The 25946-nt window shown below is 37.1% G+C and overlaps 2 protein-coding genes across 10 annotated transcripts in view; one reads left to right on the plus strand and one right to left on the minus strand.

The window, feature by feature from the left end:
- Positions 1-25946, plus strand: part of LOC137249390 (RNA helicase aquarius) — an 83682-nt gene that overhangs the window by 37261 nt on the left and 20475 nt on the right. The window lies entirely within an intron of this gene.
- mthl5 (G-protein coupled receptor Mth-like 5) lies at positions 3249-24861 on the minus strand. Of its 9 annotated transcripts, none has more exons than XM_067780853.1 (9): positions 24661-24853; positions 23916-24481; positions 20210-21045; positions 7811-7935; positions 7485-7649; positions 5634-5818; positions 5444-5559; positions 4990-5374; positions 3249-4031 (listed from the first exon to the last, which is right to left on the minus strand). In XM_067780853.1, exons 3-9 carry the CDS (start codon positions 20907-20909, stop codon positions 3773-3775), a joined length of 1935 nt encoding a protein of 644 aa, XP_067636954.1. In that variant the 5' UTR covers positions 20910-21045; positions 23916-24481; positions 24661-24853; the 3' UTR covers positions 3249-3772. The 9 variants fall into 9 exon arrangements, with proteins under 9 accessions (XP_067636954.1, XP_067636945.1, XP_067636927.1 ...); XM_067780844.1 differs by having other exon boundaries at positions 23916-24519; positions 24661-24730; XM_067780826.1 differs by having other exon boundaries at positions 20210-20928; positions 24466-24861.

Raw genomic sequence — 25946 nt, forward strand, 5'->3', positions numbered from 1 at the left:
AACGTGACCTTATAAGACAGCTTGATCCAGGCGACCCCCAAATAAGGGATATAAACCAACGCATCAGATTGCTTGTGGATGAACACAAGCGGGCGAAATGGGAGGAGCACCTAAGAGGTTGTAACCTCTATACCGGTGTGGGTAAACTTTGGTCCACCGTAAAGTCCCTATCGAATCCGACTAAGCACAAAGACAAAGTTTCCATCGCCTTTGGCGACAAAGTGCTGTCGGGCCCAGACGGCATAGCCATGCCGATGCTTAAAAACCTAGGGAAAGAGGGTTTCAAATATTTAGCGCATGTCTTCAATCTGTCTCTTTCCACCTTTGTCATACCTGAGAAATGGAAAATGGCCAAGGTGGTCCCGCTAGTAAAGCCTGGGAAACCAGCTAACATAGGTGAGTCGTATCGTCCGATATCTCTCCTATCGCCAGTGGCAAAGACGCTTGAAGCCATTTTGCTCCCTTATTTCCAAGCAAATTTGCAGCTAGCCCCTCATCAGCATGGCTTCAGAAAACTCCATAGCACTACCACCGCGCTAAATGCCATTGGCACCCAGATAAATTGCGGTTTAAATCAATACCCCCACCATAGAACAGTACTCGTTGCGCTAGACCTATCAAAAGCTTTTGATACGGTCAACCATGGCTCGTTACTGCAGGACCTGGAAGGGTCTACCCTTCCCCAATGTCTTAAAAGGTGGACCGCAAATTATCTGGGTGGTCGGCAGGCATCGGTGCAATTTAGAAACGAAACATCAAAACCAAGGAGAATTAAACAAGGGGTGCCACAGGGTGGTGTCCTATCCCCACTTTTGTTTAATTTCTACATATCTAAGCTACCTTCACCACCGGAAGGAGTCACAATCGTTTCCTACGCCGATGACTGCACAATAATGGCCCAGGCCCAAAGATCGATGCGCTATGCAATAAAATAAACGGCTACCTCCCTGATCTCTCCAGTTTTTTCGCCTCGCGAAGCCTGGCATTATCATCGACTCAATCTTCCGCGACCTTATTTACAACATGGACGCCCCAAATGTAGACCATTTTGAACATCCACGTCGATGGCACTACGCTACCGACTGTCCTACACCCCAAAATGGGTGTGACGTTTGATCAGGATCTACATTTTGGTGAGCACGCAGCCGCAATTGTTCCGAGAATTCAGAGCCGTAACAAAATCCTCAAATCCATCGCTGGCAGTACTTGGGGAAAAGATAAAGAAACGCTCATGACTACATACAAAGCAATTAGCCAGCCGATTACGTGCTACGCGTCACCCATATGGTCGCCAAGCCTAAAAATCACCCACTGGAAGAAACTATAGGCCTGCCAAAATACTGCTCTCAGAATCGCCACGGGCTGTCTTCTTATGTCCCCAGAACACCATCTCCATAATGAGGCGAGAATACTCCCCATCAGGGAGAGAAATGAGATGCTGACCAAACAGTTCCTGTTGAATACCCAGAAACCTGGGCATCCCAACAGACATCTGATTGATGAACCAGCACCGCCTAGGGGCTTAAGGAGTCATCTCCGTAAGCATTTTGAGGAAATACGGCACCTGAGAACCCAATCGTATGAAGTGAAAAAACACAAGCAGGTCCTTGGTGAATTCCATAAACAGGCGTCGGACCTTTATGCCGGGAATTGCCCGGTGAATCCAGAATCAACCCCGACATACAAAATGTATGCCCCGCTTGCAATGTGTCCCCACATGACACCAACCATCTCTTCAATTGTAATGTGGAACCAAGGCCTCTAACACCCCTTTCCTTATGGTCCACCCCTGTTGAAATGGCAAGTTTCCTTGGACTCCCGTTAGAGGATATTGATGACAATTTGTGATCGGTCGCGGCTATTAGGTGGGGCGAGCATTGCTACAACAACAACAAAAGACGAGAGCAAAGTAATAAATACATATAAGCAAGCTGTTGAAGTGAATTGCGCATGCGTAAATCGTAAAGCTGCAGACATTGGTTCGTTATCGATAACCGTATCGGTAACCTTATAACAGCTGATTCGACCAACCTTATGGGAATCAATGCAATCGATTATTGGTGCCATATCGTAACGCTAAGGTCGTAACCGTATCGTAGCCAACCAATTGGTTTTTGGTTTTTTTCGCCATATCCATAACCTAAAAATATTTGAGTTGGTGAATTTAATAACTTTTTGTAGATTTTATTAATTGTTTTGGATACGTTATGACTAGGAGACTTATTTTTTGTGGAATATGTTTGTAATTTATTGCGTTTTCTTCATTTTTATAAAATTTTCACGATTTTTAGGTAAAGGCACCATTAATCGATAACAATGTATCGTATAGGGTTACGTTAGGGATACGACTACAGCGATACAACAAACGGCACCAATGACTCCGCTTTAATTTGTTTTTAAATAAATCGTTCTCATATATATTTTTCACCCATTGACCCGCCGGGTGTAGATTGAAATTATAAAGCAATATTTATGTTAAGCATGAGTTAGCGATATTTAACACATATGCATGTATAATTTAAATACAGTGATGTGCAGCAATATAAATCCACTTCTAATTTGGTACTATTATTATTTGGGTAGTCGCTTACCTACATACCTATGAAAAAAATCTTATAGTTTGGAAGTGTAAATCTCATACAGTTAACCACTTAATTTCCTTTGATACGCACCATTCCGACACTTAATCTTTAGCTTAAGCTCTATGCTGGAGTATTTAGAAAGGTAGTCCCTCACCTCGAGTTAAACTGTAACTTATGAGATGTAGCGTTTTCGTTTGGGATATCGAGTTCATTATAGATGCAGTTATTTTCTAGAAATTTAAAGTGTTTTCTCCTTGTTAAAAGTACGTGCTACTCATCGGTTAACACATAGCAACTATTGGTCCTACAGTCCTTGAAGCAGGCTTGGAGCTTTCTGCCAACCCCCGAATTTTTTGGTAAAATGTCCTAACATTATTTGGGTGCGCTTATGCTTGATGCTTAATGGTAGCTGTCTGTGAGTTAAGCTTCTAAAGGGAAACTCCGCTTCATGTTGAAGCAGTGTGGTATGCCTAATTGTACTAGTCAACCCGGGCTAACATTGAACCCACTTTCAGCGTTCCAGGAGTATAACCACAAGAATGTATCGCTGCGCTTAATCTTGCTACACACAGTTAGTGGATTGTAAAGCGTGACAAAAAGTCAAGATATTGTTAACTTATAGCGCTGGCAAGCACTAAATCCGGCCTTAGTGAAAAACACATCTCATACAGTCTCATTATTTCTTAATTTTATTAAAATCACTTAAATAACCTTTGTTGCAAATTATCTGCATATACATAAATACAAATCTACTTCCGTTTCGAAAAATTTTGTAATTTCCATCTTAAGTACACTTGTTAAACATTTAGTTACTTAATTTAATTTCGGATGTTTACTTAATTTACAAATACATATACAAAATTATAAAATTGCTGAAGCTTGTAATTAAAATTAATAGAGAAGTTTAACTTAGTTTTAGTCTTAACGTTAAAGTGTTGTACAAATGCTTTGTTACGTTACATTTACATTACAATTGAGGAATGTTATAGACTATATAAATCTTTAACAAAACAATTTCAAATATTCGAGTAATGAGCAAGCACCCTGTAATCATATTATACTACCAATTACACCGACGTGTATCTATAAACATTAAATGAGCCTATTGGTATACCATCCGGGTATACGCAAACGGGTTGTTGTCCTGCATTTTCTTGTGTATTGGGCGCATGCAGAACGCGCGCCTCATTTCAGTAATCATTACAATTCATATAATGTAACTCATCACCCCAATCATTTGCCGAAGGTGGTTCATTATAGCAACATGACTTCTTTAATAGGAATATAACATGTTTTTGACGCAGCACACAAACGTAAAGCAAAAGTGGTGCTTGCAAAGCATTAACCAGAATATGTACGTAAAGTAGACCATCATATGGTAACCAAGAGAGTACAAAAAAGAGCCACGCAAAAGACATGATGAGCAGCATCCACGAAAACATAATAAAACTGTGGAAATTTTGTAAAGTAAAGAATTAAGTAAATCAGCAACGCACATAGGCAGATTTTGGACATTTAGGCGGCCATAATTGATTTTCTGAAAGTTGCCACAATTACAAAAAAAGCACTCCCACAGCTTAAGAATAGACAGGGGAACAATAATTCTACCCTTTCCCATCCATCGCATATCTTGCGATAGCTTTCAAGTAATCGGAATTTAGCTATTTCTGAAACGCGTATTATGGTTTTTTTTAACCTATGTGAAATCGCATGTTTTAACGTGAATATTTTAAGTTTTAAGACAATTGAATTGAGTAATTGTGATGGATTCTGATATTTCAGGTAAATACTAACATTATCAATGGTGTTTGTGAATTTTAGAAATTATAAATTGATAAGGAACCTGTTTTATTTAGGATGTTAAAAAAAATTTTATTTTTTTATTTTTGGTTTTCAAAACCAGTTTTGTTATGTTTCCAAGTCCGTCCAAGTGAAAATTAGTTTTGAACATGGTACTTGGCACAATTAGCTTGCCAACTGTATTAAATCTAGCTGCAGATACTTGCAGATAGGGGGTTAGATAGAGGGCTTGATATACCCTTGTTGCTGTACAACAGGTATTTTTAGGTGTTACACAGTATAATTCTAATATAAGCGATTGGTTACACACGTTATTATAATTTTTCATAAAACCAATTAAAAATTTACCCTAGATAAAGACAGAACTAAGTTATTACACTTCTTGCTATACAACAAGAAAAACAGCCCTTTTTTAATGTTACACAGTGTAATATTTTTTTTTTTTTTAATATAACCGATTAATTACACAAATTATTATAATTTTTCATTTAATAAACAGTTTTAAGAAGATATCGGCAATAAAATATTTTTGGCCGCCTAAAACTTGAAAATCTACCTATGTGCAACGTTAATAGTTAGTTTAAAAGAACTTTCAAATCACACTTACTTCGCCCTCAATTTGTGCTGTATACGTCCATAGACATTACGACGATTAATCAATTTTAAAGTGGTTACATAAAAGAAAATATTGATGATTATTGTGCAGGCAATAGGCGCAAAAAAAATCCACATGCCCAACCAACCGATCGTCTCCTGATCACCAATAAGATTTTGCTGTCTATACGATTCAGCATCGAGAAAGAAATGTGCAAATACAGCCAAGCTCGCCATGAAAGCGGTGCAACCCCAAGCATATGCGGAATAATAACAATATTTGCGTCCATCTGTGACACGTAAAAAAACGTTACGTGAACGAAAGGTCTTCCAAATATAATAACCATAACTATTGAGCCAAAAGAAGGCGCCCAACAAGCTGACGTAGAGTACGATGTCTGCAAAAGAAATTTATTGAAAGATTTTTAAATTGATTTCAATTTTTGTTTAGACAACTTTTAATTTACCTGCTATGATGAAGCTCACATGATTAGTAAACTCTGTGAAGATGCGTACTAAGTCAGCAGCCTGTGTAGCCATTAAACAGACAGCTATTGTGGTGATTATGTTACCAACAAGATCACTTGAGGAGGAAATTAAACATTGTATTATTTAATTGAACGTGATATTTAGTACATTCTTCACGTCTCAACTTACCGTAAAGTGGGCAGTATAAAGTAAATTATTGAGATGAGCAACAACATTATTAAGGACATTATATGAAATATCGGATTGATTATTTTGCGCAGAAGAAATGTTGAATCAGACCATTTAATCTCTTTTTTTGCTAAACAAATATTTGCATAAAGAATTTGTCGATGTTGACCTGTTGAGGAAACGGCCTGTGAATTAAAAAAAAAATTAAAAACAATTACAAAATATACCGCGATGAAGAATTATTATAAATACAACTCGAAAAAGACAAAAAAAGAACTGATCGTCTCGGCGATTAAAAGGAGACTCGAAAATTACTCTGGACGCTTGCAAAATGATAATTTGAAAATAAAATAACGAAAAGTACAGCGATCACAAATGGTTATAAATACAATTCTATTAAGACTGAACTGATGATTTCTTCGATTAGAATAAGACTCAAAAATGACTCCCTCATATTTATTGAAAATACAAATACAGCGATCACAAATAGTTACAAATGCGACTCGAATAAGACTGAAAATTTATAATTTCCACAATAGAAAGAAGACTCGGAAACAACTCCTTAGTACGCTTGCAGTGATTCATTGAAAATACAATAACAAAATGTACAGCGATCAAAAATGTAAATAAAGAAAATTACATGAAGACTGAACTGATAATTTACGCGATCAAAATAAGACTCAAAAATGACTCCCTCGCACGCTTGCAAAGTGAGTCATTGAAAATACAAAAATAAAATGTACAGCGATCACAAATGATTGTAAATATGACCCGATGAAGACTTGAAACTGATTATTTCCGTGATTAAAATAAGACTCAAGAATGACTCGCTAGAAGCAATTTGTTCAAAATACAATAACAACTTGTGCACATTGAGCACAAATTTTTATAAAACTGACTTGAGAACTCTGTATTTTAAATTTAAGAGTTTTCAACTATTTCACCTGAATGGGATAACAACGAGCCGTGCGCATCTTGCGCAACCAATATAAACGTCTCTTATCAAATATTAACAAAAATCAGCTGTTCTATCAATCAATTAAAACTTACACTTGCACTGCCATCTAGCGTATGATAGCAACTGCCAGTAATGCAGTGCAAATACTAGTGCCATAGTACAAATAGATTTCTTTGTGTGCGCATAATCTTTATTTTTAACAAATTATTTTAATAAAATATAGCTAAACAAAAGCACTACGACCAAACTGCCCAAAGCTCGCTAATAGCCCGAATCTCCATATTTACAACCAAAACTTTACTTATAGATTTGGATTTCAAATAAGAGCGAAAAAGGGAACAGCAATTAGAAATAATATATATGATAATATTGATTGAGCCACATTTATGGCAGCGTCACAATGAAATTTCTCATGTTAATGAGTTTTGATGCAAAAGCGAAAAGCGTCACAATCCCCAAAGATGTTGCGTTTGTAAATATAAAAGAACTGCAGACTTAGCAGTTCTAACTTATTTCGGCTCGTCTATTCATATACAAAACAAATCGCGAAGCATTCTTATACTATCACTATACAGGAAAAATAATTGCTAACATATTTTATCTCCTGTTCGCTTGTAAAAAAAAAATACAGTTTTTAATTGTGAAAAATGTTAGAAAATACCAATGAGTGGGAAAAATAATTACACCTGGAAAGCACTCATGCCAAAACAAATGTCAAATTCTTCTTCTTATGCTTTACTTGCAACAAAAGTTGAAAGTTGGCTACTTTTACATGTCAGATGGCGCTATTTGTTGCTCTCCATGAAAATACCTGCAATCTACTCATCTGTCAGGCACGATGATGCAACAAAAATCTTATGTGACGTGGTTTTTACTAATCATGTTCTCCTTACCTTATCAAGGCAATAATGTCCTTGCGCGTAATCATGAAATAAAGATTTACGTTCGTCATCTAAATCTGCATCATAATCGGTTAGCTCTAAATCTTCTTCATCCTCATTTGTATTGGTATAATGACGTAATTTTCCATCATCCAAGAGCACCAACTGATCTGCGCTCTAAATTAATTAAAAATTTTAAATTTTGAAAACCGTAACTAGGCTGAATTACAAACAAGATGCCACAAACTACACTAAACACTTAATTATTTAAGTATTTAATTTCTTAGCATTAAACAACTAACTGTGCAAGCTACTATTGTACTACACTAAGTACTTACACCTTGATAATGATATATAGGCCATGTCTGCATTGTGCCACAAGCTGGTATACCAATAACAAACTTAAATTTCACATCAACATTATGAACACCTTGATAGTTGGTAAACATTGGTTGAAAGTAATCTGCAAAAGAAGAGGAAAGTAGAATAAAGTGCAATGTGAACAGAGAGTTTAAAGTTTATGTTTTATTTGTAGTTGCATATTTTTGTAGTTGTTTAATGATATTTAAATCTATCTTAGGAATATACATATATGTAACTTCATAGTAAATAGAACAAAACTACATTTACACATATCGCACCAATTTTACACGCAATTGAAACTTGTTGCATCGCATCACCAGCATTCATTAAACTTTAATGGTAATAATCTAGTTTAACAGTTATAGCGCACACAAGTTTTCGCATATCTCAACTACTTCCTACAGTCGCTTTAAGAGCTAATCGTACGAGAAATACTTTAATAGCGTTTACCGATTACCGATTTTGTTTTCTTAAAGGTCGCTAGTCATTGTTGGTAACTGTCGTTAATAAGAATCACTACGGATACACCGTAGGGAGTTGCGGAGCTCGATTAGAACTGCCCACATCTGCATCACTTCCTTAAACCTGCGAGAAGTGTTAGAACAACCACTTTCCTGGCGTGTGCCCCTGCTTACAGTTTGGGTTGTTGTTCATGTTAGCTTGCATGATTCCAATCTCCAGCATCGATTACCATCATTTGCATGTCTGACTGCTTTCTACAGCCTTTTGTAGGGCCAAGTGCGCCTGTTTCTATTGAATTCCCTTTCGATATACAGGTTGGATTCTAAGTGCCACTTGCAAAGCGGCAATTTTTTTTTTTTAGCTAAGATTTATTTTAAAAAATTGGTCAAAAATGTAAGAGTTAAAAAGTTAACTTACCATTCTGCAAGTGGACCTAAGGTTAATTACTTGTAGTAAATATAGTGATCTTTATACAGTTCTTATCAATTCGCATAGGGAAATTTCGGTTGACTTGTTGACTCTTTGATAGGATTCATTTACCGGTGCGAGGTTTCATTCGGGGAACTATTTATTCATTGGGATGACAAGGGAGAGCTGCACTGAGTCCATCCATGTCATAATCCTCTTTCTTAAAAAGCAGTCATTGATGTATTCTTCGGAAACGATCTAGCTCGGGTCCTGAAGGCTCGCGGGTATTCTGTATTGAGGAGCAGAATGATTTCCAAAACTCAGACTTGGTCTTTCTTTCAGCTGCCTATCCAGGCCTAGTACATGCATATTTCAGCGAAAAAAGGCGCATGAGAAATGTTTTGTCGAAGAACCCCAATCATTGCCGTCAAACACAACTTCCTTGCAAGCTTTAAATCATGATTTCCCTCATTTTCTATTGTATTGAGGATAGTTATAAGAGATGAGAAATATCTGAGTTGAACTCATTTTTAAATTAAATCAAGTAAATTTCAGTCAAACAGGATGTTAAATCTCATTCCAATTGACAAAAAATAAATAAATTTTGAATGGTGATGAAAACTACCCATCTATGCTTTCCACCTTATCTTTCTATCTCAGTGCTGACCTATGGCCCAGGTTTTTTTTTTTTAAAGAACGTTGTGGCAGCGCGCTGCCCTCAAGTAGCCCAATGTACCCAGGCTACTCCTGTTCACGCGATTGATTTATATATATATAATAACTTTTTTTGTTTTTTGTTTTTGCCGAGTCTTTGACGGGCAGCGGTTTGTCAAGCGTCGCGATCTGAGACTGCTCAGCTATAGAAGAGATTTCATCAGCCAAGCGTAATACTTAAAGAGAACAGAAGCAAATGTATTATACATTAATTATTAAGAGAGGTGAGAACTATCTTTTTTATAGAAAAAAGGTAGTCCGAGCTACCAAGTGTGTTTGAGTGAGAGTTATATTCTTGGCATAAACGCCGAAAAGGTTCATTTTGCGATGGAAAGAAAACCTCTTAGCAAAATATTCACTGCCTTAGCAGCATGGCAAAATCAAACAGGTGTGACGGCCGGTAATCAGAAGATTGGTACTTTTTAATATGATTTGGCAATTCAACTTCCAGCAGAGTACGTTTTCGACATCAGTCCGCCATGCTTAGCAGGCTCCAGGAATGGTGATCACGAGCCTTGTAAAAAAAATTGATATAAAACGAAACGAGAAAAGATCGCATGCCACAAGCTTGTTTTCAAATCTGTGATGTGAGATATCTTACGCGATATTCAAGAGAAAGATACTTCTACAGATTTATGAATCTTTGCGCTGTGCGAACGGCGAACATCGTTGAGAATATTTCCCTGAAAATGCCACTGGCTAGTGGAGGGGCGGTCTGTTGATCAACCGTTGGGTGAAAACTTTTTGAACGCACCGATGAGTATGTTGGTCCACTCAATGGTTTGGATTTTACGTCAAGCTATTGAGCATATCATCACTGAGGCTCACTTGCAGAACTGAAACTTATCTTTTTAACTCAAAATTAACTCTGAACGAAAAAAAAATAACTTGCCGCTCTGCAAGTGGGCCGGAACGTATTGTAACGAATTTACTTGCAAATCCTCTTATTTGCCCTTCTGCAAGTTGGAATCACTAAACTGTTGAATAAATAACTCCAATATTTAATAATGGAAAAATGGTCTTTATTAAAGTGCTTCGCAATAACACTTATGCTTTGCAACTAGCTAGCCTTTTATACTCTCTGATTTCTTCGCTCGCATCTTCTTGGCGCTTCCATTTCCAGAATCTACTAGTTGTCCATGAGCTCTCAAATTTCTCCGCTGTAACTACAATTGCACGATTTTATAGCTTCTCTCATTGCATACTTTCAGGAGTATCTCAGATATATGCATGTAGTTGTGCCTTGCTTCTCAGCTGCGTGTACCTACATATGTGTAGACACGTTTATGTAGACTGTCTGTATTATTGTTGTTGTGACTTCATTTACTTAGCATCAACTTGGGATGTGAGTATCACTTAGTGTTACTCATAATCGTCACAGTATTTATTCTGACGTCTGACAGTTCTTTGACATTTCTTGGTTATGAGTATTGTGAATTCCTACAAGTGAAAAATCTTTCCATTCCTTCATTGCCATACCTACCTTGACAGGGTTAAGGCTGACAGAGAGAATGGCTATCACGAATGGCCAGAGAATGGAAGAAAGGTTTGTTTTTTGCTAGCGATAAATAAATTGAATCGCCAATTATAATTGGTATAACTATTAAAAAATTATTAAAAAAGCTTGAGATATAACAATTACATATATTATAAATTTGATCATTACCAATTAAAGTTCCCGGGTGACCTAATTCAACTCGAATAATAATTCTTAATGAAGTTCCAAACATTCCTGCTTAAGCTCAAATATGATCGAAAAATACTATTGATTTAAGTAATCGAACACTGATTTAATAGGTGATCGAGGTTGTTTACTATTGTGAACTTTTTTCACCCATTTGAAGGAATTCCCAATGGTTATGAATACAATGTTTTCTCTAAATATTGTAACGAATTTAGAGAATTCCGCTTATTCCAAACCTTTCTGCTAACGTTCGAATCGCTAAACTGTTGAATAAATAACTCCAATATTCAGTAATGCAAAATGGTCTTTATTAGACTACTTTGAGAGTACTTCACAATAACTCTTAATAAAAACTGATTAGTCATGACTCAGCTTGCGCTGCTTTTATACTCTCGGTTTCCTCGTTCACCCATTTTTCCTAAGGTCTAGTAATTACGCGAACTTCATGCTTGGTTACCAGGTATATACATGTATATTTGTAGTTTGTAGTCATATGCGTATGTATATGAGAGTACTACTTCGGCTGATGATTACATGCGTGTGTATCTCTCCGCTGCACAGTGTTTTCACTTTTAGGATGCCAAAATTAATAACATACAAACCAATGGAGCAATTCATTTGAAATTTTGCAGTGTGGTTGCAGATACCTAAATCTCATTTGAGAATAAAAATGGGCGTGATCCGCCCACTTTTTCTCCTTGCCCTCATATAAGGTGATATTTCACATAAACATATTTTCTACTTTAAAAGCATTTTCCAGCGCCAATATAAATAAAAATATTTCTTAACTTTAGCTTAGAGGCTTTTGATTAATATTTAAACAATTTTATTTTCAAAGTCAAACACAACATAGGTACATATATTTGTAAAAACTGAATCGAAATACATAGTTATAAATAAAAAGTGATATTTTAACTAGTATAAAGTTAGTCGGAGTCAATATCGTCGACATGCTCTGGTTCAGATAATAAGCCAATAACTTCACTCGTTAATGCTCGCCGCTTTGACCTAGGGGTTTTCCGCAAACTGTTTATGAACGGGTCTGACGATATCAGCAATCTGTGCAGCAAATCCAAGTTACTACAAATTCTTGACTTTTTTGTGGTGAAAATTTCACGATAGTTTCGTGTATCTTTGTTTCTGGACTCTTGAGCTTCTTCCGAAAGTTGACCAATAGGAAGAATAGCAGACACGATTATACTCTTTCCATTAAACAGAATTTTATGTACGCTCACTGGCATATTGTTCCAAGCATATTCCGATAGATATAGTACCCTTGTCTCTGTCACATAGTGGTCAAAAGCTTCAGAATTTATTTGAAACCCACATCCTATGCATGAAAGTATTGTATGAAACCTTTCCAAAAGATTGATGTTTATGCCGGTTATGTATGATGTTATTTCAGGATCTCCAAAGAATCTTCTCGCAGTGTTGTCATCATTTATGTTACCAGTTTTTTGCTTGGCATATAAATCAAAAGACCAACTTCTTTCCTGAACCTATTTTGGATATGTTCTTTCTTCTTTTTCATCTTTTCCTTATTTTCTTCGCCCCGCAAACACCATCTTCATTTCCATTCGATAAGCGATGTGTAACATACATTCCATGCCTCGTATCGAAGAATGTAAAAGGGAAATTCCGAAAGCAAGCATGCTTTTGTCAACATTTCGCTCTGGCAGGGCTCGCATATTCTTCATATCTTTTGGAGAAGCCCCACATATCTAGCACTTTTGTGATGATTTATATGCCGACAGAGCGTTAGGTAGACGTTTATGTGATGTATACATACATACGTATATTCCCGACGCACTCAATTGCTTAGAAGTATCACCCATAATAGACGACCCTCAGGTAGGCGTGCATACATAACATAAGTTGATGGGATAAGTGCACAACTCGTTAACTATGGGAAAACTCATATGATAAACAATGAAGGCTATTCAGTGCACAAGTTTCCTTTTTCTGGGTTTTTACCATTTCAGGTATAACTGTCTTTTTTGGGATCTAGTATTGTAGACTTGAATTGAGGACATTCCATTGTTAGGTCACTGCGCTTCATACGTGAGCGAGGGCATAGAGACATTAAGTTGGCGATTACAAAGAAAAACGCAAAATTTCGCAATGGTTTTTTTTTTTTTTTATCTGAAACTATATGAAATTCCCTTCAATATGTATGTATTCGTTCAATGGAATTGGGCGGAATCATGCAAGTTTTATTCTATTGAAACCTAAAAATTGTCTAAGCTTACCAAACTTTTAGTGGTTGTCTAAAACAAAAAAACATAGAATTACAAAAAATGCCTACGTGGTTGAGACTTACCAATGCTGTTATAAACTACCCAAGTATGTTAAATAAAATAGTTTGAAGTCAAAACAGTTATCGAAAAATCCACCACGTGGCCACAAAGTTGGTCAACAATTTTGGACTGTGAAATGATTTTTACACTTGTTTCAATTATCCAAGTATCATAATGCTTATCATGGTGATCGTGGGTTTTTCACTTTGCTGTGTATACATTTTCTTAATAGTTGGTTATTAATCTGTTGCATGTCAAAATATTTTTGAGGTTGGAGAACATTGTTTTTTGGACTTTTGGTATCCTAAAAGTGAAAAAAGTTACACTGTGCGCTGCCTTGTATGTATGTGTATAAATGATGATTGATTTGTTTATGCGCATACGAGTGGCTGCTTAGTATCGGCTTAGTGATGCTAGTATCACTTAGTGATGCTAAGATTCGTCACAATATTGTTATAAGTAAGTCAGATGCATTCTGAAGATCGGTTACCAGATCTTCAGTCATTTGCATACTTTTCTAGTTACTGCTATTATCTGCCTGACAATCCTTTTCGTGCGACTGGTGTTTTCAAGCTATAATCCTGCAACTTATGCCTGGTTTTTCAGTGCGAGTTTAAACACTAGTTAAAGTTGACTAAAGTTTAACCTTGCCACTTTGTTCGATAACATACAATTTTGCTGCTCATCTCAGTTTAAGCAGGCGAACTGGCAGGGTTAAACTCTAGTCAACTTTAAATGTAGTTTAAACTTAGCACTGAAAAACCCGGCCTTAGCTAGCTGAGACAAATTATAGAAAATATCTTTCTCTCACTTCCGTTTAATTACTCAATTTCTTTTGTTAAAAATGTGCATATTCATACTTTTCCATGTCACTGTACCTAAAAGCCTTCCTCTAGAATATCTTGCCAAATGAGGAAATAAACAATTAAGGCATGCGACGGGCACACACCGACATTCAGCAAACAGTTCAATGCGCTTCACTTGGAAAACATCTCATGCACTCGCTATGTACTCATAAAAGCAGCGGGCGTGCAACCAAGCTATTTACTGCATTTATTTACTCAATCAAAATTTATAATTATTTATCTTTTTGTGCGCGAGTTGCAATAAAAGCCCAGAAACGAATTGAAAACGATTTTATTAATGGCAACTGTTTTAGAGTTTCGATTAATAATTTTTTGGTTACAAAAAGCCACAAAAAAATTTCACTTGGTGACCATTTAGAGCAGGGCTATTCAAAACTAAAAGTGCACCTGTATTAGTAAGAGCGCAATCGTCGCGATGATCGTGCGGGTGAATTGATTTTTCATTTAGTCGCTTACTAGCAAGCAACGAGCTAACAACAAGCATATGTATCGCGCATAATTTTTCATACATATTTTGATACCGATCAGCCGATACCCACCACTGATGTTGCTACGCCAAGTGCCAAGCGACGACTTAAGCTGGAGACATTGGTGCTTTATCGGTAACCGTATCGGTAAACTTTTAACAGCTGATTCGACCAACCTTATGAGAATCAATGCAATCGATTATTGGTGCCGCTAAAGTCGTAACCGTATCGTAGCCAACCAATTGGGTTTTGGTTTACCGTCGTAACGATAAACAGCTGATTACGTTAGGGATACGGATACAGCGATACGACATACGGCACCAATGACTCCGGCTTAAAGCTGGAAACATTGGTGCTTTATCGGCAACCGTATCGGTAACCTTTTAACAGCTGATTCGACCAACCTTATGAGAATCAATGCAATCGATTATTGGTGCCGCTAAAGTCGTAACCGTATCGTAGCCAACCAATTGGGGTTTGGTTTACCGTCGTAACGATAAACAGCTGATTACGTTAGGGATACGGATACAGCGATACGACATACGGCACCAATGACTCCAGCTTAACAAGCCAACCTAATAAAACCGCACTGCGTTTTTTTAGCGCACGCAAACAACCGGCGCTTTTTGCCCTAACCCAAATAAGCATGCGTTGCGACAATGTAAAGCATGTGTGCAAACGTCAAATCTAAATGTCACGCAGAACAAAAATTGGAAATCGAGTTAGGTTTTCACCCAGCAAATTCAATTTGAGTTGCTCTCATACAAGTTGTATGCGCATGAGACATTTTTGACAGAAAATGACTTGCGTGCGTTTATATTAGGTTGGCTTGTAACTCAATTAACGAAGACAGATCGAATCATATGCGTGTGAATTGAGAGGGCACAATTGTGCTATGAAATGAATAGCCCTGATTTAGAGCATCAAAAAAATATATAGCCACCATAAATCTGGAAATAGTTCTGTTCCCGAAATAGTCCGAAGATAGTCCCGAAATGACCTATAGATAGTCCTGGAATCACTCTAAAATGATCTCTAAAGTAGTCCCGAATCGGCTCCGTAATGATTTCAGAAACAATTCAACTTTGCATACATTTCTATCTATATGTAATTCCGTAGTTGTTTGTTTGTTTGCAATTTTATTGAGATCACAAGAATGTCTGCATAATACAAACAAAGAAATTGCAGAATTGAAGAACTTCATCTGGCTGACAAATCGGCCACTGACCACTCTCGATGCATGCAAGATTGTGCTGTATTATTTTAGCTTTATTGTTTATATTCACCGATCTGGCGATCGAATGCAAAATGCTTTTGTTAATTTACAGTTTTGTGATAAATTACTTTGTAACAGCTGCAAATTCATAATAGAAAACAGACAATTATTGAATATGAAATATGTTTATCGGGGCATATGAGTGTATGCATACATATACACATGCGAGTAAAAAAATAGCATTAATTTCATCAATTTTTTTCTCCTATTCTTTTATTGTTTTGATTTAAAAACAAAAAACAAATGATTTGTATAACGAAAACCAAATTCGAAAGATTTTCGAAGAAATTGGAAAATTCAAGAAATTTTAAGTCTTGCTAATCTATCTGGCGGCCACCGTGGTGTGATGGTAGCGTGCTCCGCCTATCACACCGTATGCCCTGGGTTCAACTCCCGGGCAAAGCAACATCAAAATTTTAGAAATAAGATTTTTCAATTAGAAGAAAATTTTTCTAAGCGGGGTCGCCCCTCGGCAGTGTCTGGCAAGCGCTCCGATTGTATTTCTGCCATGAAAAGCTCTCAGTGAAAACTCATCTGCCTTGCAGATGCCGTTCGGAGTCGGCATAAAACATGTAGGTCCCGTCCGGCCAATTTGTAGGGAAGAATCAAGAGGAGCACGACGCAAATTGGAAGAGAAGCTCGGCCTTAGATCTCTTCGGAGGTTATCGCGCCTTACATTTATTATTTTTTTTTTTAATCTATCTATATATGTATATAAAAATGAATGTCCGTTTGTGTGAGGCTTATAGAATAAAAAACTATCCCGTCGATTTTGTTCAAACTTTCACATAAATTGCGTATACCTCACGCGGTGGTTTGCACATAGGCTTGGTTGCGATCGACGCACAGGGTCTCGAGACATAGGCCAAAACGTGGACCCGGGTTCCCCTATAATGTGTTTATAGGATATGGATATCAAATGAAAGCTGTTGATGAGTGCTTTAGTAGAGAGTAATTTTCATAGTCCTGGATGACTAGGGTCTCGAGATATAGGCCAAAACGTGGACCCGGGTACCCCTAGAATGTGTTTATAGGAAATGGATATCAAATGAAAGCTGTTGATGAGTGCTTTAGTAGAAAGTAATTTTCATACTCCTGGGTGAATAGGGTCTCAAGATATAGGCCAAAACGTGAACCAGGAGTGATATTCGATTTAGTCGCATCAACCTGCCAAAACTGATAAAGATGCATGGGAAGCCGACATAAAGACATGAATTAATAATACCCACGTACCTATTTACATACGTCCTATTCGATTTGCCTGAAATTTGGTATATAAATTTGCCTATATTAGTATTTACGATGCTTTTTTCCGGGAAGTAGACCAGAGACGGACTGGGACTAGGACTGGGACTGAGACTGAGACTAGGAGTGGGACTGGGACTGAGACTCGGAATGGGACTGGAACAAAATACATACCACCCTTTGGGACTGGCAATAAGATATGAAGAAGAATGAGAAAAACTTCAGAGAAGAGAAAAGAGAGGAGAAGGAGACTGAGAAAGAGATAGAATGAGACGAAGATGTAGATAGATGAGGCGAAAAATACGGAGGGAGGAGTGAATACAAAGATTAGGAAAAAATGTAGAGGGGGAGGGCAGAGTTAGATGGAAAAAACTTATTAAAATGAATGCAGATAAACCAAATTTAGGGCAGAACAACTTCAGCCGGGTCTGCTAGTTTCTAAATAAAAATTGTGAAAATCAATGTTTAATGCCTATTTCATACAGAGGCTTAATGAAATAATTAGTCAAGTTAAGTTTTCTACATTAAAGCCCCAATTGAACTCAATCTTCTATACAAAATACAAATTCTTAATTATCTCATTATTGCTTTATTGAATGCCCAATCGAGTGAAAGATCCAGTCGGTTTTGCTTGGTGCTTCGAATTTTATTGTCAATGTAACAAATGACAATCAAAAATAAATTATTTTCAATAATTTACGAAAAATAGAAAAACACGAAAAAATACAAAATTTAATTTTCGCTACATTGCTGCATTTGCTGCAAAATATAATATGGCTTTTTCGAAAATAGACACATATTTGGTTAGGTACAACATCTATAGGTAGTTGCGCATGCATTTTATTTTGATTTCCATTTCAACTATTTTTTGTAAAAACGAAATATTTTTTTGGGGCTGCTGACAGATGTTCCCTTAATGGAGTAAAAGGCCCAGTATGAAAAGGGAAACTTAATTATTTCATTAAATAGAATTGTGATTCGATTAAGTTTCTGTGTGAAAATGGTATAAGACTTTTTTCGAAAAAGGGTTTCAATTTAAAACTTTGGAAGTGGCTATTGGTTCGGTAAATATAATTAACTACTCGCACACCGAACCTTAACCGCATATAAAAAGTGACGCCAGCTCTCCCTGTTTCGGAACAACTGACGCCAAATGAGAGTTTCAAGGGAGTTCGAATCTACATCCACCTGTCTCACCCTTGGCAGTGCAATTCTTCGCCTTGCGCCGCTTTCAAATACGTGTGCCGAAAGGAACACTTTCTGAGCCGGATCGTCCTTCATTCTTTTAACATAACCTAAACGGCGAAGCCTTTGCGCTTTTATTCGTTGTAGTACGATCAAGCCGTAAAGTTCTTACAGCTCATCATTAAACCTCTATACAAATCTTTCTCTTGAATAGTTTTTGGCAGGGGCGGAAACTGTTATTCCTTTTATAAGTAATATAAATCCTTGCAAACTATTAATTTTGGACTTTTAATATATTTGGATCGAGATAAAATTTATTTTCGGATTTTTATTACTTGAGTCCGATAGAACTAGTTTATTTCGGATTAGCCGTTTCTTTGTTATCAAGCCGGACTTTTATTTTGGCCTTAAAAAATAAAAGTCCGGATTTAACTTTTATTTCCGGACTTTTATTTTTAAAAGTCCGAGTTTAACTAGTTCTATCGGACTCAAAAAATAAAAATACAGATTTTACTTTTATATTTGGACTTTTATGGAAAAAAGTCGAAAAATAAAAAGGAAGCATGATTCGACATGATATTGCTAAAGGGATACCTGAGAACTCAAACATTTTCACCTAGGACAATTTTTTGATCCGACTCCGAAAACAAATAAGTATTATTTTCCTTCCCTGGTTTTTGGGCTTCTCTAACCACCATTAACGGTTCCAAACCATACATACGGATAGGTATGACGAGATACTTATAGAGCGTGATCTTTGTTCGTCGAGAGAGGACTTTACTTTTCACTTGCCTACTCAGTGTAAAGTAACACTTATTGGCCTAACCCGGCAAAGTTCTTAACCACGCAAATCTATATACGTTAGATCAGCACCTAATAACCATGTATATAGGTTCTAATAAAGTGCAGTGGGGCGAGCGCAATATCGTGAAGCCTAAGGTCAACCTAAAGCTTTTCCTTCCATGAGTCAGGCACCTGGTTGCTAGGCAATTCTCCCTTGAGTATCGAGGATTGTCTTCTGGTTTATGACATTGATTATAAGTACCTCATACCATACTTATACATTGACTCTAGTCAATCAGTATGTAACACATTGAGGGATGTGACCAAGTTATCGTAAGTCGTTGCAACAACAAATTGCCTACCTTTTGTGCTACGACTACCCTTTTACGACAATCATGCCTTAGCTCAGGTATGATCTAAACCGTAACCTACATCTACATATCTGTGGTTGTTGTTGTTGTGGCGATAAGGTTACTCCCCGAAGGCTTTAGGGAGTGTTATCGATGTGATGGTCCTTTGACGGATACAAATCCGGTACGCTCCGGTAACACAGCACCATTAAGGTGCTACCCCGACCATCTCGGGAACGATTTATATGGCTAAGCCTTCAGGCCATACCTCCCTCCCCACCCAAGAGGAGCTTGGGGTCGCCGGTGCCTCGCCTGTTAGTGAAACAGGATTCGCCGCGGATAGGTGAGGTTGACAATTGGGTTTGGAGAAGCTATATATTGCGTTGGCAACCTGAAGGGTTGCGCTACACAGCCCCTTGAATCTGGTATTTTAGTCGCCTCTTACGGCAGGCATACCTACCGCGGTTATATTCTGACCCCCTAACCCGCTGGGGTACATATCTGTGGTCGTAAGCAATAATCGCCTAAGTCCTATCAATCTACACGAGACTGAGGCGATTATTGCTTATGACCACAGATATAACTGTACATATTTACTAATTCTAAATTAGATTTATGCCCAATATTTTTTACTTACCACTTTCATTAACCTGCGTACAAACACCATCAATATGGATTTCAAATTTTTCGCAGCATTTATTTACAAAAACCAAATTTGTTGTATCATCTGTGGCATTGTTTTCTTTGGTGGTCGCGTGCCGTCGCTGTAGTGGGCGTTCTTCTGGTGTGGCTCCTGCTAAAACGCCTGTAAAAGGTAAACTCTCGCTGCTGCCTACACCACCACCGTAACAATCGTTGACAATACAGACTAGAAGAAGAAACAAAACATAAACCAGTTGCCGGCTACATAAAAATGCCGGTGACAGAAAATTATTATTGTGAAGGCAACTTTTGTTTTGAGTATTTTTTTTATAAATTCTATAGTTGGTGGCGGGTTGTATAACGGCTGAAATGTGCTGGTGGTGGTGCTGCTGTGGTTGATGTGAAGCCATGCTAACGTTTTTTCGCCAATTGCTTTGTACTTCACTACGATCCTCTCTTGTGAGTACTCTATCTATTGCGGTGTTTAATGTTCTTAATAATAATTTTGGTGGTGGTTGCAATGATGGTGTTGGTGTTGGTGGAGTTGTGTGTGCTGCCTGCTGCAACGCTGCTGCTACTGCTTCTGCCGCTTTTGTTGCTCTCGCCGTCAGCCGCATTAGTTTAGTTCTCTTCGTCGTTGTTGTTGCTGTTATTGTTGAGTTTGCTGTCGTAATTAACGTCATTGAGTTAATCATTTGATCGCGCTTGCCACCACTACATACAACAAAACATCAACTTTCTTGTTATTACATAGACTTTTTTTTTTTGTTATTTTTGTAATACGATCGGTGAGGTTCTTTGGCGACAGCGCGAATTGTCAGTTACGAAACACTTAAAAGGAAATGCAAAAATTGCAAATATGTTAAAAAAAATATTTGTGTTTTCATCTGTTGATGATAAATTTTTTTTTCAAAAACAGTACTCTTGATAATACAGTGGGTAGATAAAGCATTAGTGTCATGCCTCCAAATTAGAGCTATAATTTCTTAAAAATGTTTCCAGATATATTAAAAGTCCGCACAGACTGTGTCTGTACAGCAATTCGGCCTGCTATTTATTTTTATAAAGAAGTTTGGCCGCGTGCCTCGTTCTCATCTCCACTTTTTCCGTTCTCCCTTTCTCGCATCTGCCATCTCTTCTTAACCTTATCCCCAACTTTGCAACCGCGTCTTAGCTTTCCATTCTTCTGCTCCTTTTTCCCTCTACTTTGCCTCGTTCTCCCCCCCCCCCCCCCCCCCCCTTCTTTTTCGATGTTATCTTTTTCTTATCTTCCATCTCTTTTCCCTCTCCCTAACTTTTAAACTGCTTAATTTCCATTTTTCTGCTCCTTCTCTCTTTTACTTTTCCTGATTCTTTCACTCCTTCTAGCTTTTTGCCTTACTGCTTTATCTTCTCCTTTCGCCTTACTTTTTCCCTCACCTCACCCTATTCCTTTTTTATTCCTCTTACACCCCTTCAACTTTTCACTAATAATACCCATTCCTCACCCTCTTTCTCTTACTCCCCCTCCCTTTCTCTTTCCGCAAACTCTTTTTGCTTTAGATCGATTCCCTGTTTTGTCCTCCTAATTGGCCATTTACTTTCGTCCCACCTTTCATTGCACCACGTTTTTCAATTCCTCTTCCCCTCTCCCTTTTTGTTTTTGTTCTCTGTTAGTTACACAACAACAAAGGCATGACTTGGATGATTGTGTTTGTCAACAGTTCAATCATCGCAGGAATACGGGTTCGAATGTTAATCCCGAGAGAAAAACTTTGAAGAGATTAAGGTATAATCGAAACAGCTGTTGCCTTGTGCGTCCTGATGAAATGTTGTGTAAATTTTTCCCAAATTTAAACGAAGTTTTCTGAATTTGTAGAGAAAACTGTGAGCTGCAATTGTAGTTTACTGATTTTGAATAGTGAATTTACTAAGATCATATCGCACACTAACTACAAAAGAGTAATAACTTAAAATTTTTAAATCGGTTTTTTTTTTCCATAAACCAACTCACAGTACACATCTCTAACTGCCCCTTAAATTTCGTTGTCATTATTTTCTTCTTTAACTGGTAAATTACCGTTATGCCAGTTTTGGTGTTGATTGCATCGTTTGCTGTATCAACTAATGAGTACTATTTTTAGTTGTGTCAATGTGCTTAAGAACAAGTGAACAGTTTTTTTACGCATAAAGCGTATTATTTTAAATTCTATCTCGCTGCAAAAAAATTTTAACTTTGTTATGAATTAATTAAAATTGTGTCTTTTTGTAAGTACAGAGTGAGTAAATTTGCTTGTATTATTGTGCAATGTGCCTTTTTTGATGAAATAATTGTGAATATACGAGTAGTAAGTTTTCTTAGAAATAGTCATTATTCAAAATTGCAATATATTTTGTCCGTAAACAAATAATTACAACAAAATTTCGTCAATTCATTTTATAATGAAGGTCTCCTTCTTTGTAAAACTGGATTTCAGTATAACATTACAGACGTTTTCACATAAACCGTTTTTCTTCTCTCCTGAACATTTACATTTTTCAAGTTGTGACTCTTTTGTAGTTAGTGTGGGATATATAGCTATTATTTACTGTCTTTATGTACGGGTCCCTTTTTCGCTCTTATTTGGAATCAAAATCTATAAATAAAGTTTTGGTTGTAAAGATGGAGATTCGGGCTATTAGCGAGCTTTGGGCAATTTTGTTTAGCTATATTTTATTAAAATAATTTGTTAAAAATAAACGATTGTGGCACACAAAGAAATCTATTTGTACTGTGACACTATTGTGAATATTTGCACTACATTATCGGCAGTTGCTACCATACACTAGATGGCAGCGCACGCTGTAAGTTTTAATTGATTGATAGAACAGCTGATTTATGTTGTTATTTGATAAGAGACTTTTATATTGGTTCCGCAAGATGCGCACGGGTCCGACTCGTAAGTTGTAATTATTTGAAAACGAAGAGAAAACTCTGATCTTGAACTATACTTTTCTGAACTTGAATAGTGTTTTGCCGAATATGAAGTGATTTTGTGAATATGAGTTGTATATTTCTGAATTTGAGGAGAAAACTCTGAACTTGAACTATCAGTAGTGATTTCCTGATTCGTAATTTTCTAAACCTGGTTTGCAATTTTCTGAATATGAGAAACTAGCAGAATACCCGACGTCGGCCGGGTATAAATAAAAGCAGTACTATGTAGACTAATATATTAGGTTAATCCCAAACCCCATTTGTATGGGAGATGGCACGCCCCTTTTTCGCTATCCCCAATTTTTCCCGAGGGGGTAGGGATTAGTCTTATATACCTCCTCACCTAATTTCAGTCGTCTAGCTGTAATACTTTCAGATATATTGACAACGAAAAATTCCAGTTGTATGGGAGGTGCCACGCCCCTTTTTCGTTATACCCAGTTTTTCTGGAAGGGGGTAGGGATTGGTCTCATATAACACCTCACCTAATTTCAGTTGTCTAGCCTTAATACTTTCAGATATATTGACTACGAAAAATTCCAGTTGTATGGGAGGTGCCACGCCTGCTTGTCGAACACTTTTTTTTTATATAGCCTACCATAGATTGACGCACTCAGGGTATGTCATGGCAGAATTCGTTCGATTCCATTCTGCAGTTTAGGCTGCAGGTCCAAACATACATACAGACATACTTTCACAAATATATAGTAGAAGAAGATATGCTTAATTCCTGCAAAATTCATACTTTTTTTTTTCAAAGCGGGTTATAAAAATCTTTTAGCAGCAAAACATCACTTCTCACACCACTGTGTTTCTGTTGACGCTCGAACATTCGATGTTGGCTAGAGCGTCATGACTCGGTGACTCGTTTTCACTATTGTGGCTTTGATTCACTTTGCCGCTGCGTCATCGATAAAAGCCGGTTTGTGGGTAAAACGCGTGCTACGGAGGTGATTTTTTTTATGTTTTTGAACGCCTACGGTGTGTAAAGTCTACTTATATTTGTTTGTATCGTAATTTAGAATAAATTCTGTATTACTTTTTTACTTTTGCAATTCCATTTTATTTTAACAACAAAAAAGTAAAATTTGTCACGAGATTTACTCATGCGATCTCATTCCACAATGCACTTCTTTTGACTTTCGCTTGCAGCTTGTTTGGATTTATATTCAATTAATTAACACGGCTTTACGTTCAAATCAAATTTAACTCCATCTTTAGTAAGTGTGCAACTTTATTACGTACGGAGTTTATTTATTTGTCTTATAAATATTTCATATTTTTTACAAAATCACCATTGAAACGTTGACGCTGACAGCACAAAATAGTTAAAAACAAAACACCAAATCCTATGCATATATGTATGTATGTAAGTAATGTATACAGACGTTGATAAATTATTCAAAAATATATACATATGCACTTATACATAACGTGTGTATGCATGTCCATTTGTGAAAGTAAAAAAAAAACAGAATGAAAATACCGACAACACAAACATCAGTCAGCCATTGCATTTAACGGATAAAAAAATGCAACGCATCCACTGTTCCACCGTTCACAAATATTTCATACAACTCTCAAGGAACACTAAAAATCAACTGACTACCGATGTGCGCTATTGAGCGACTTTCAGCCGTTTTCGCTTTCTTTGCTTGGCTTAACTAAATTCTGAAGCAGCTACTCACTCAGCTAGTGAGTCGACCGTGTTGACTTGTTGTATTGCCATCTTGTTTTGTGGTGGTTAGCTCTAGTCGAATTGCTGATTTGCTTGTGACTCCACTGCTTGCTGCTTTTGAAACGTCATCAATCGTCGTAATGTACTCTCACCTCATTCCATTGTACAAACACACGTATTCGTATAAGAATATTTTACTCACATTTTGAATCTTACATAAGTGGTAGTAGTAATGTGTAGAATGGATGCATAATAAGTGTATGTTGTGTGAATATCCCTGCAAAAAATGCGATTAGTCTAGGATGAATCCGGGATGAGGCGCAAAGGAATATGCGACTATAGCCAGTTCTTATCTCTTTATATGGGTTGGAGTGATCCCTTTTTTGTTTTAGCATTTCCTATGGAGAGGCCAATTGTACCCGTTTATGCCTGAACGGGTAGTCAGACTGGTCCTCTTTATACTCCTACGGGTACTATCTGACAGATCCTTTTTGTACTGTTCGACCCATCCTCTTTGGACCTCTTTGGGTACTGTTCGGCACGCCCTCTTTGTACCCCTACGGGTATTGTCGGACAGATCCTTTTTCTACTCACTGTTATATTCTTACGGGCACTGTTCGACGCGTTCTCTTTGTACCACTGCGTGTACTGTCGGACAGATTCTCTTTGCTCGCCTATGGATACCGTCGGACAAGTCCTCTTTCTACTCGTACGGGAATTTTTACGGATTTTATGATTTTTTTTAATTTAATGCAATGTTCTAAATTTTTTTCGTATTGGTGTTGTAGAATAATAAAAGCAAAAGAAATATTACGACAATGGAACATATTGTCCTAGTATTTTAGGTTCGGTATAGAGCTTCGCAGTTTTCTTAAATGGTTCTATTCAATCACATTTAATCATTTCATTTTATTCATTTCGTTGCTGCTTTGTTTTTTGTTGTTTTTTTCTTTTTAATTGGCTACATAAATTTTAAACTGACTGATGCCAAATAAACCCAAAAGGAACTATAGGGGATCAATTATACCCCTTTGTGAATAAAAGAGATCAATCGCAGACCGCTCTCCTTATGGATTAATCGCACGATTTTTGCAGGGA

This window comes from Eurosta solidaginis, chromosome 1, assembly GCF_040869045.1.
Source record: "Eurosta solidaginis isolate ZX-2024a chromosome 1, ASM4086904v1, whole genome shotgun sequence".
NCBI lineage: Eukaryota > Metazoa > Arthropoda > Insecta > Diptera > Tephritidae > Eurosta > Eurosta solidaginis.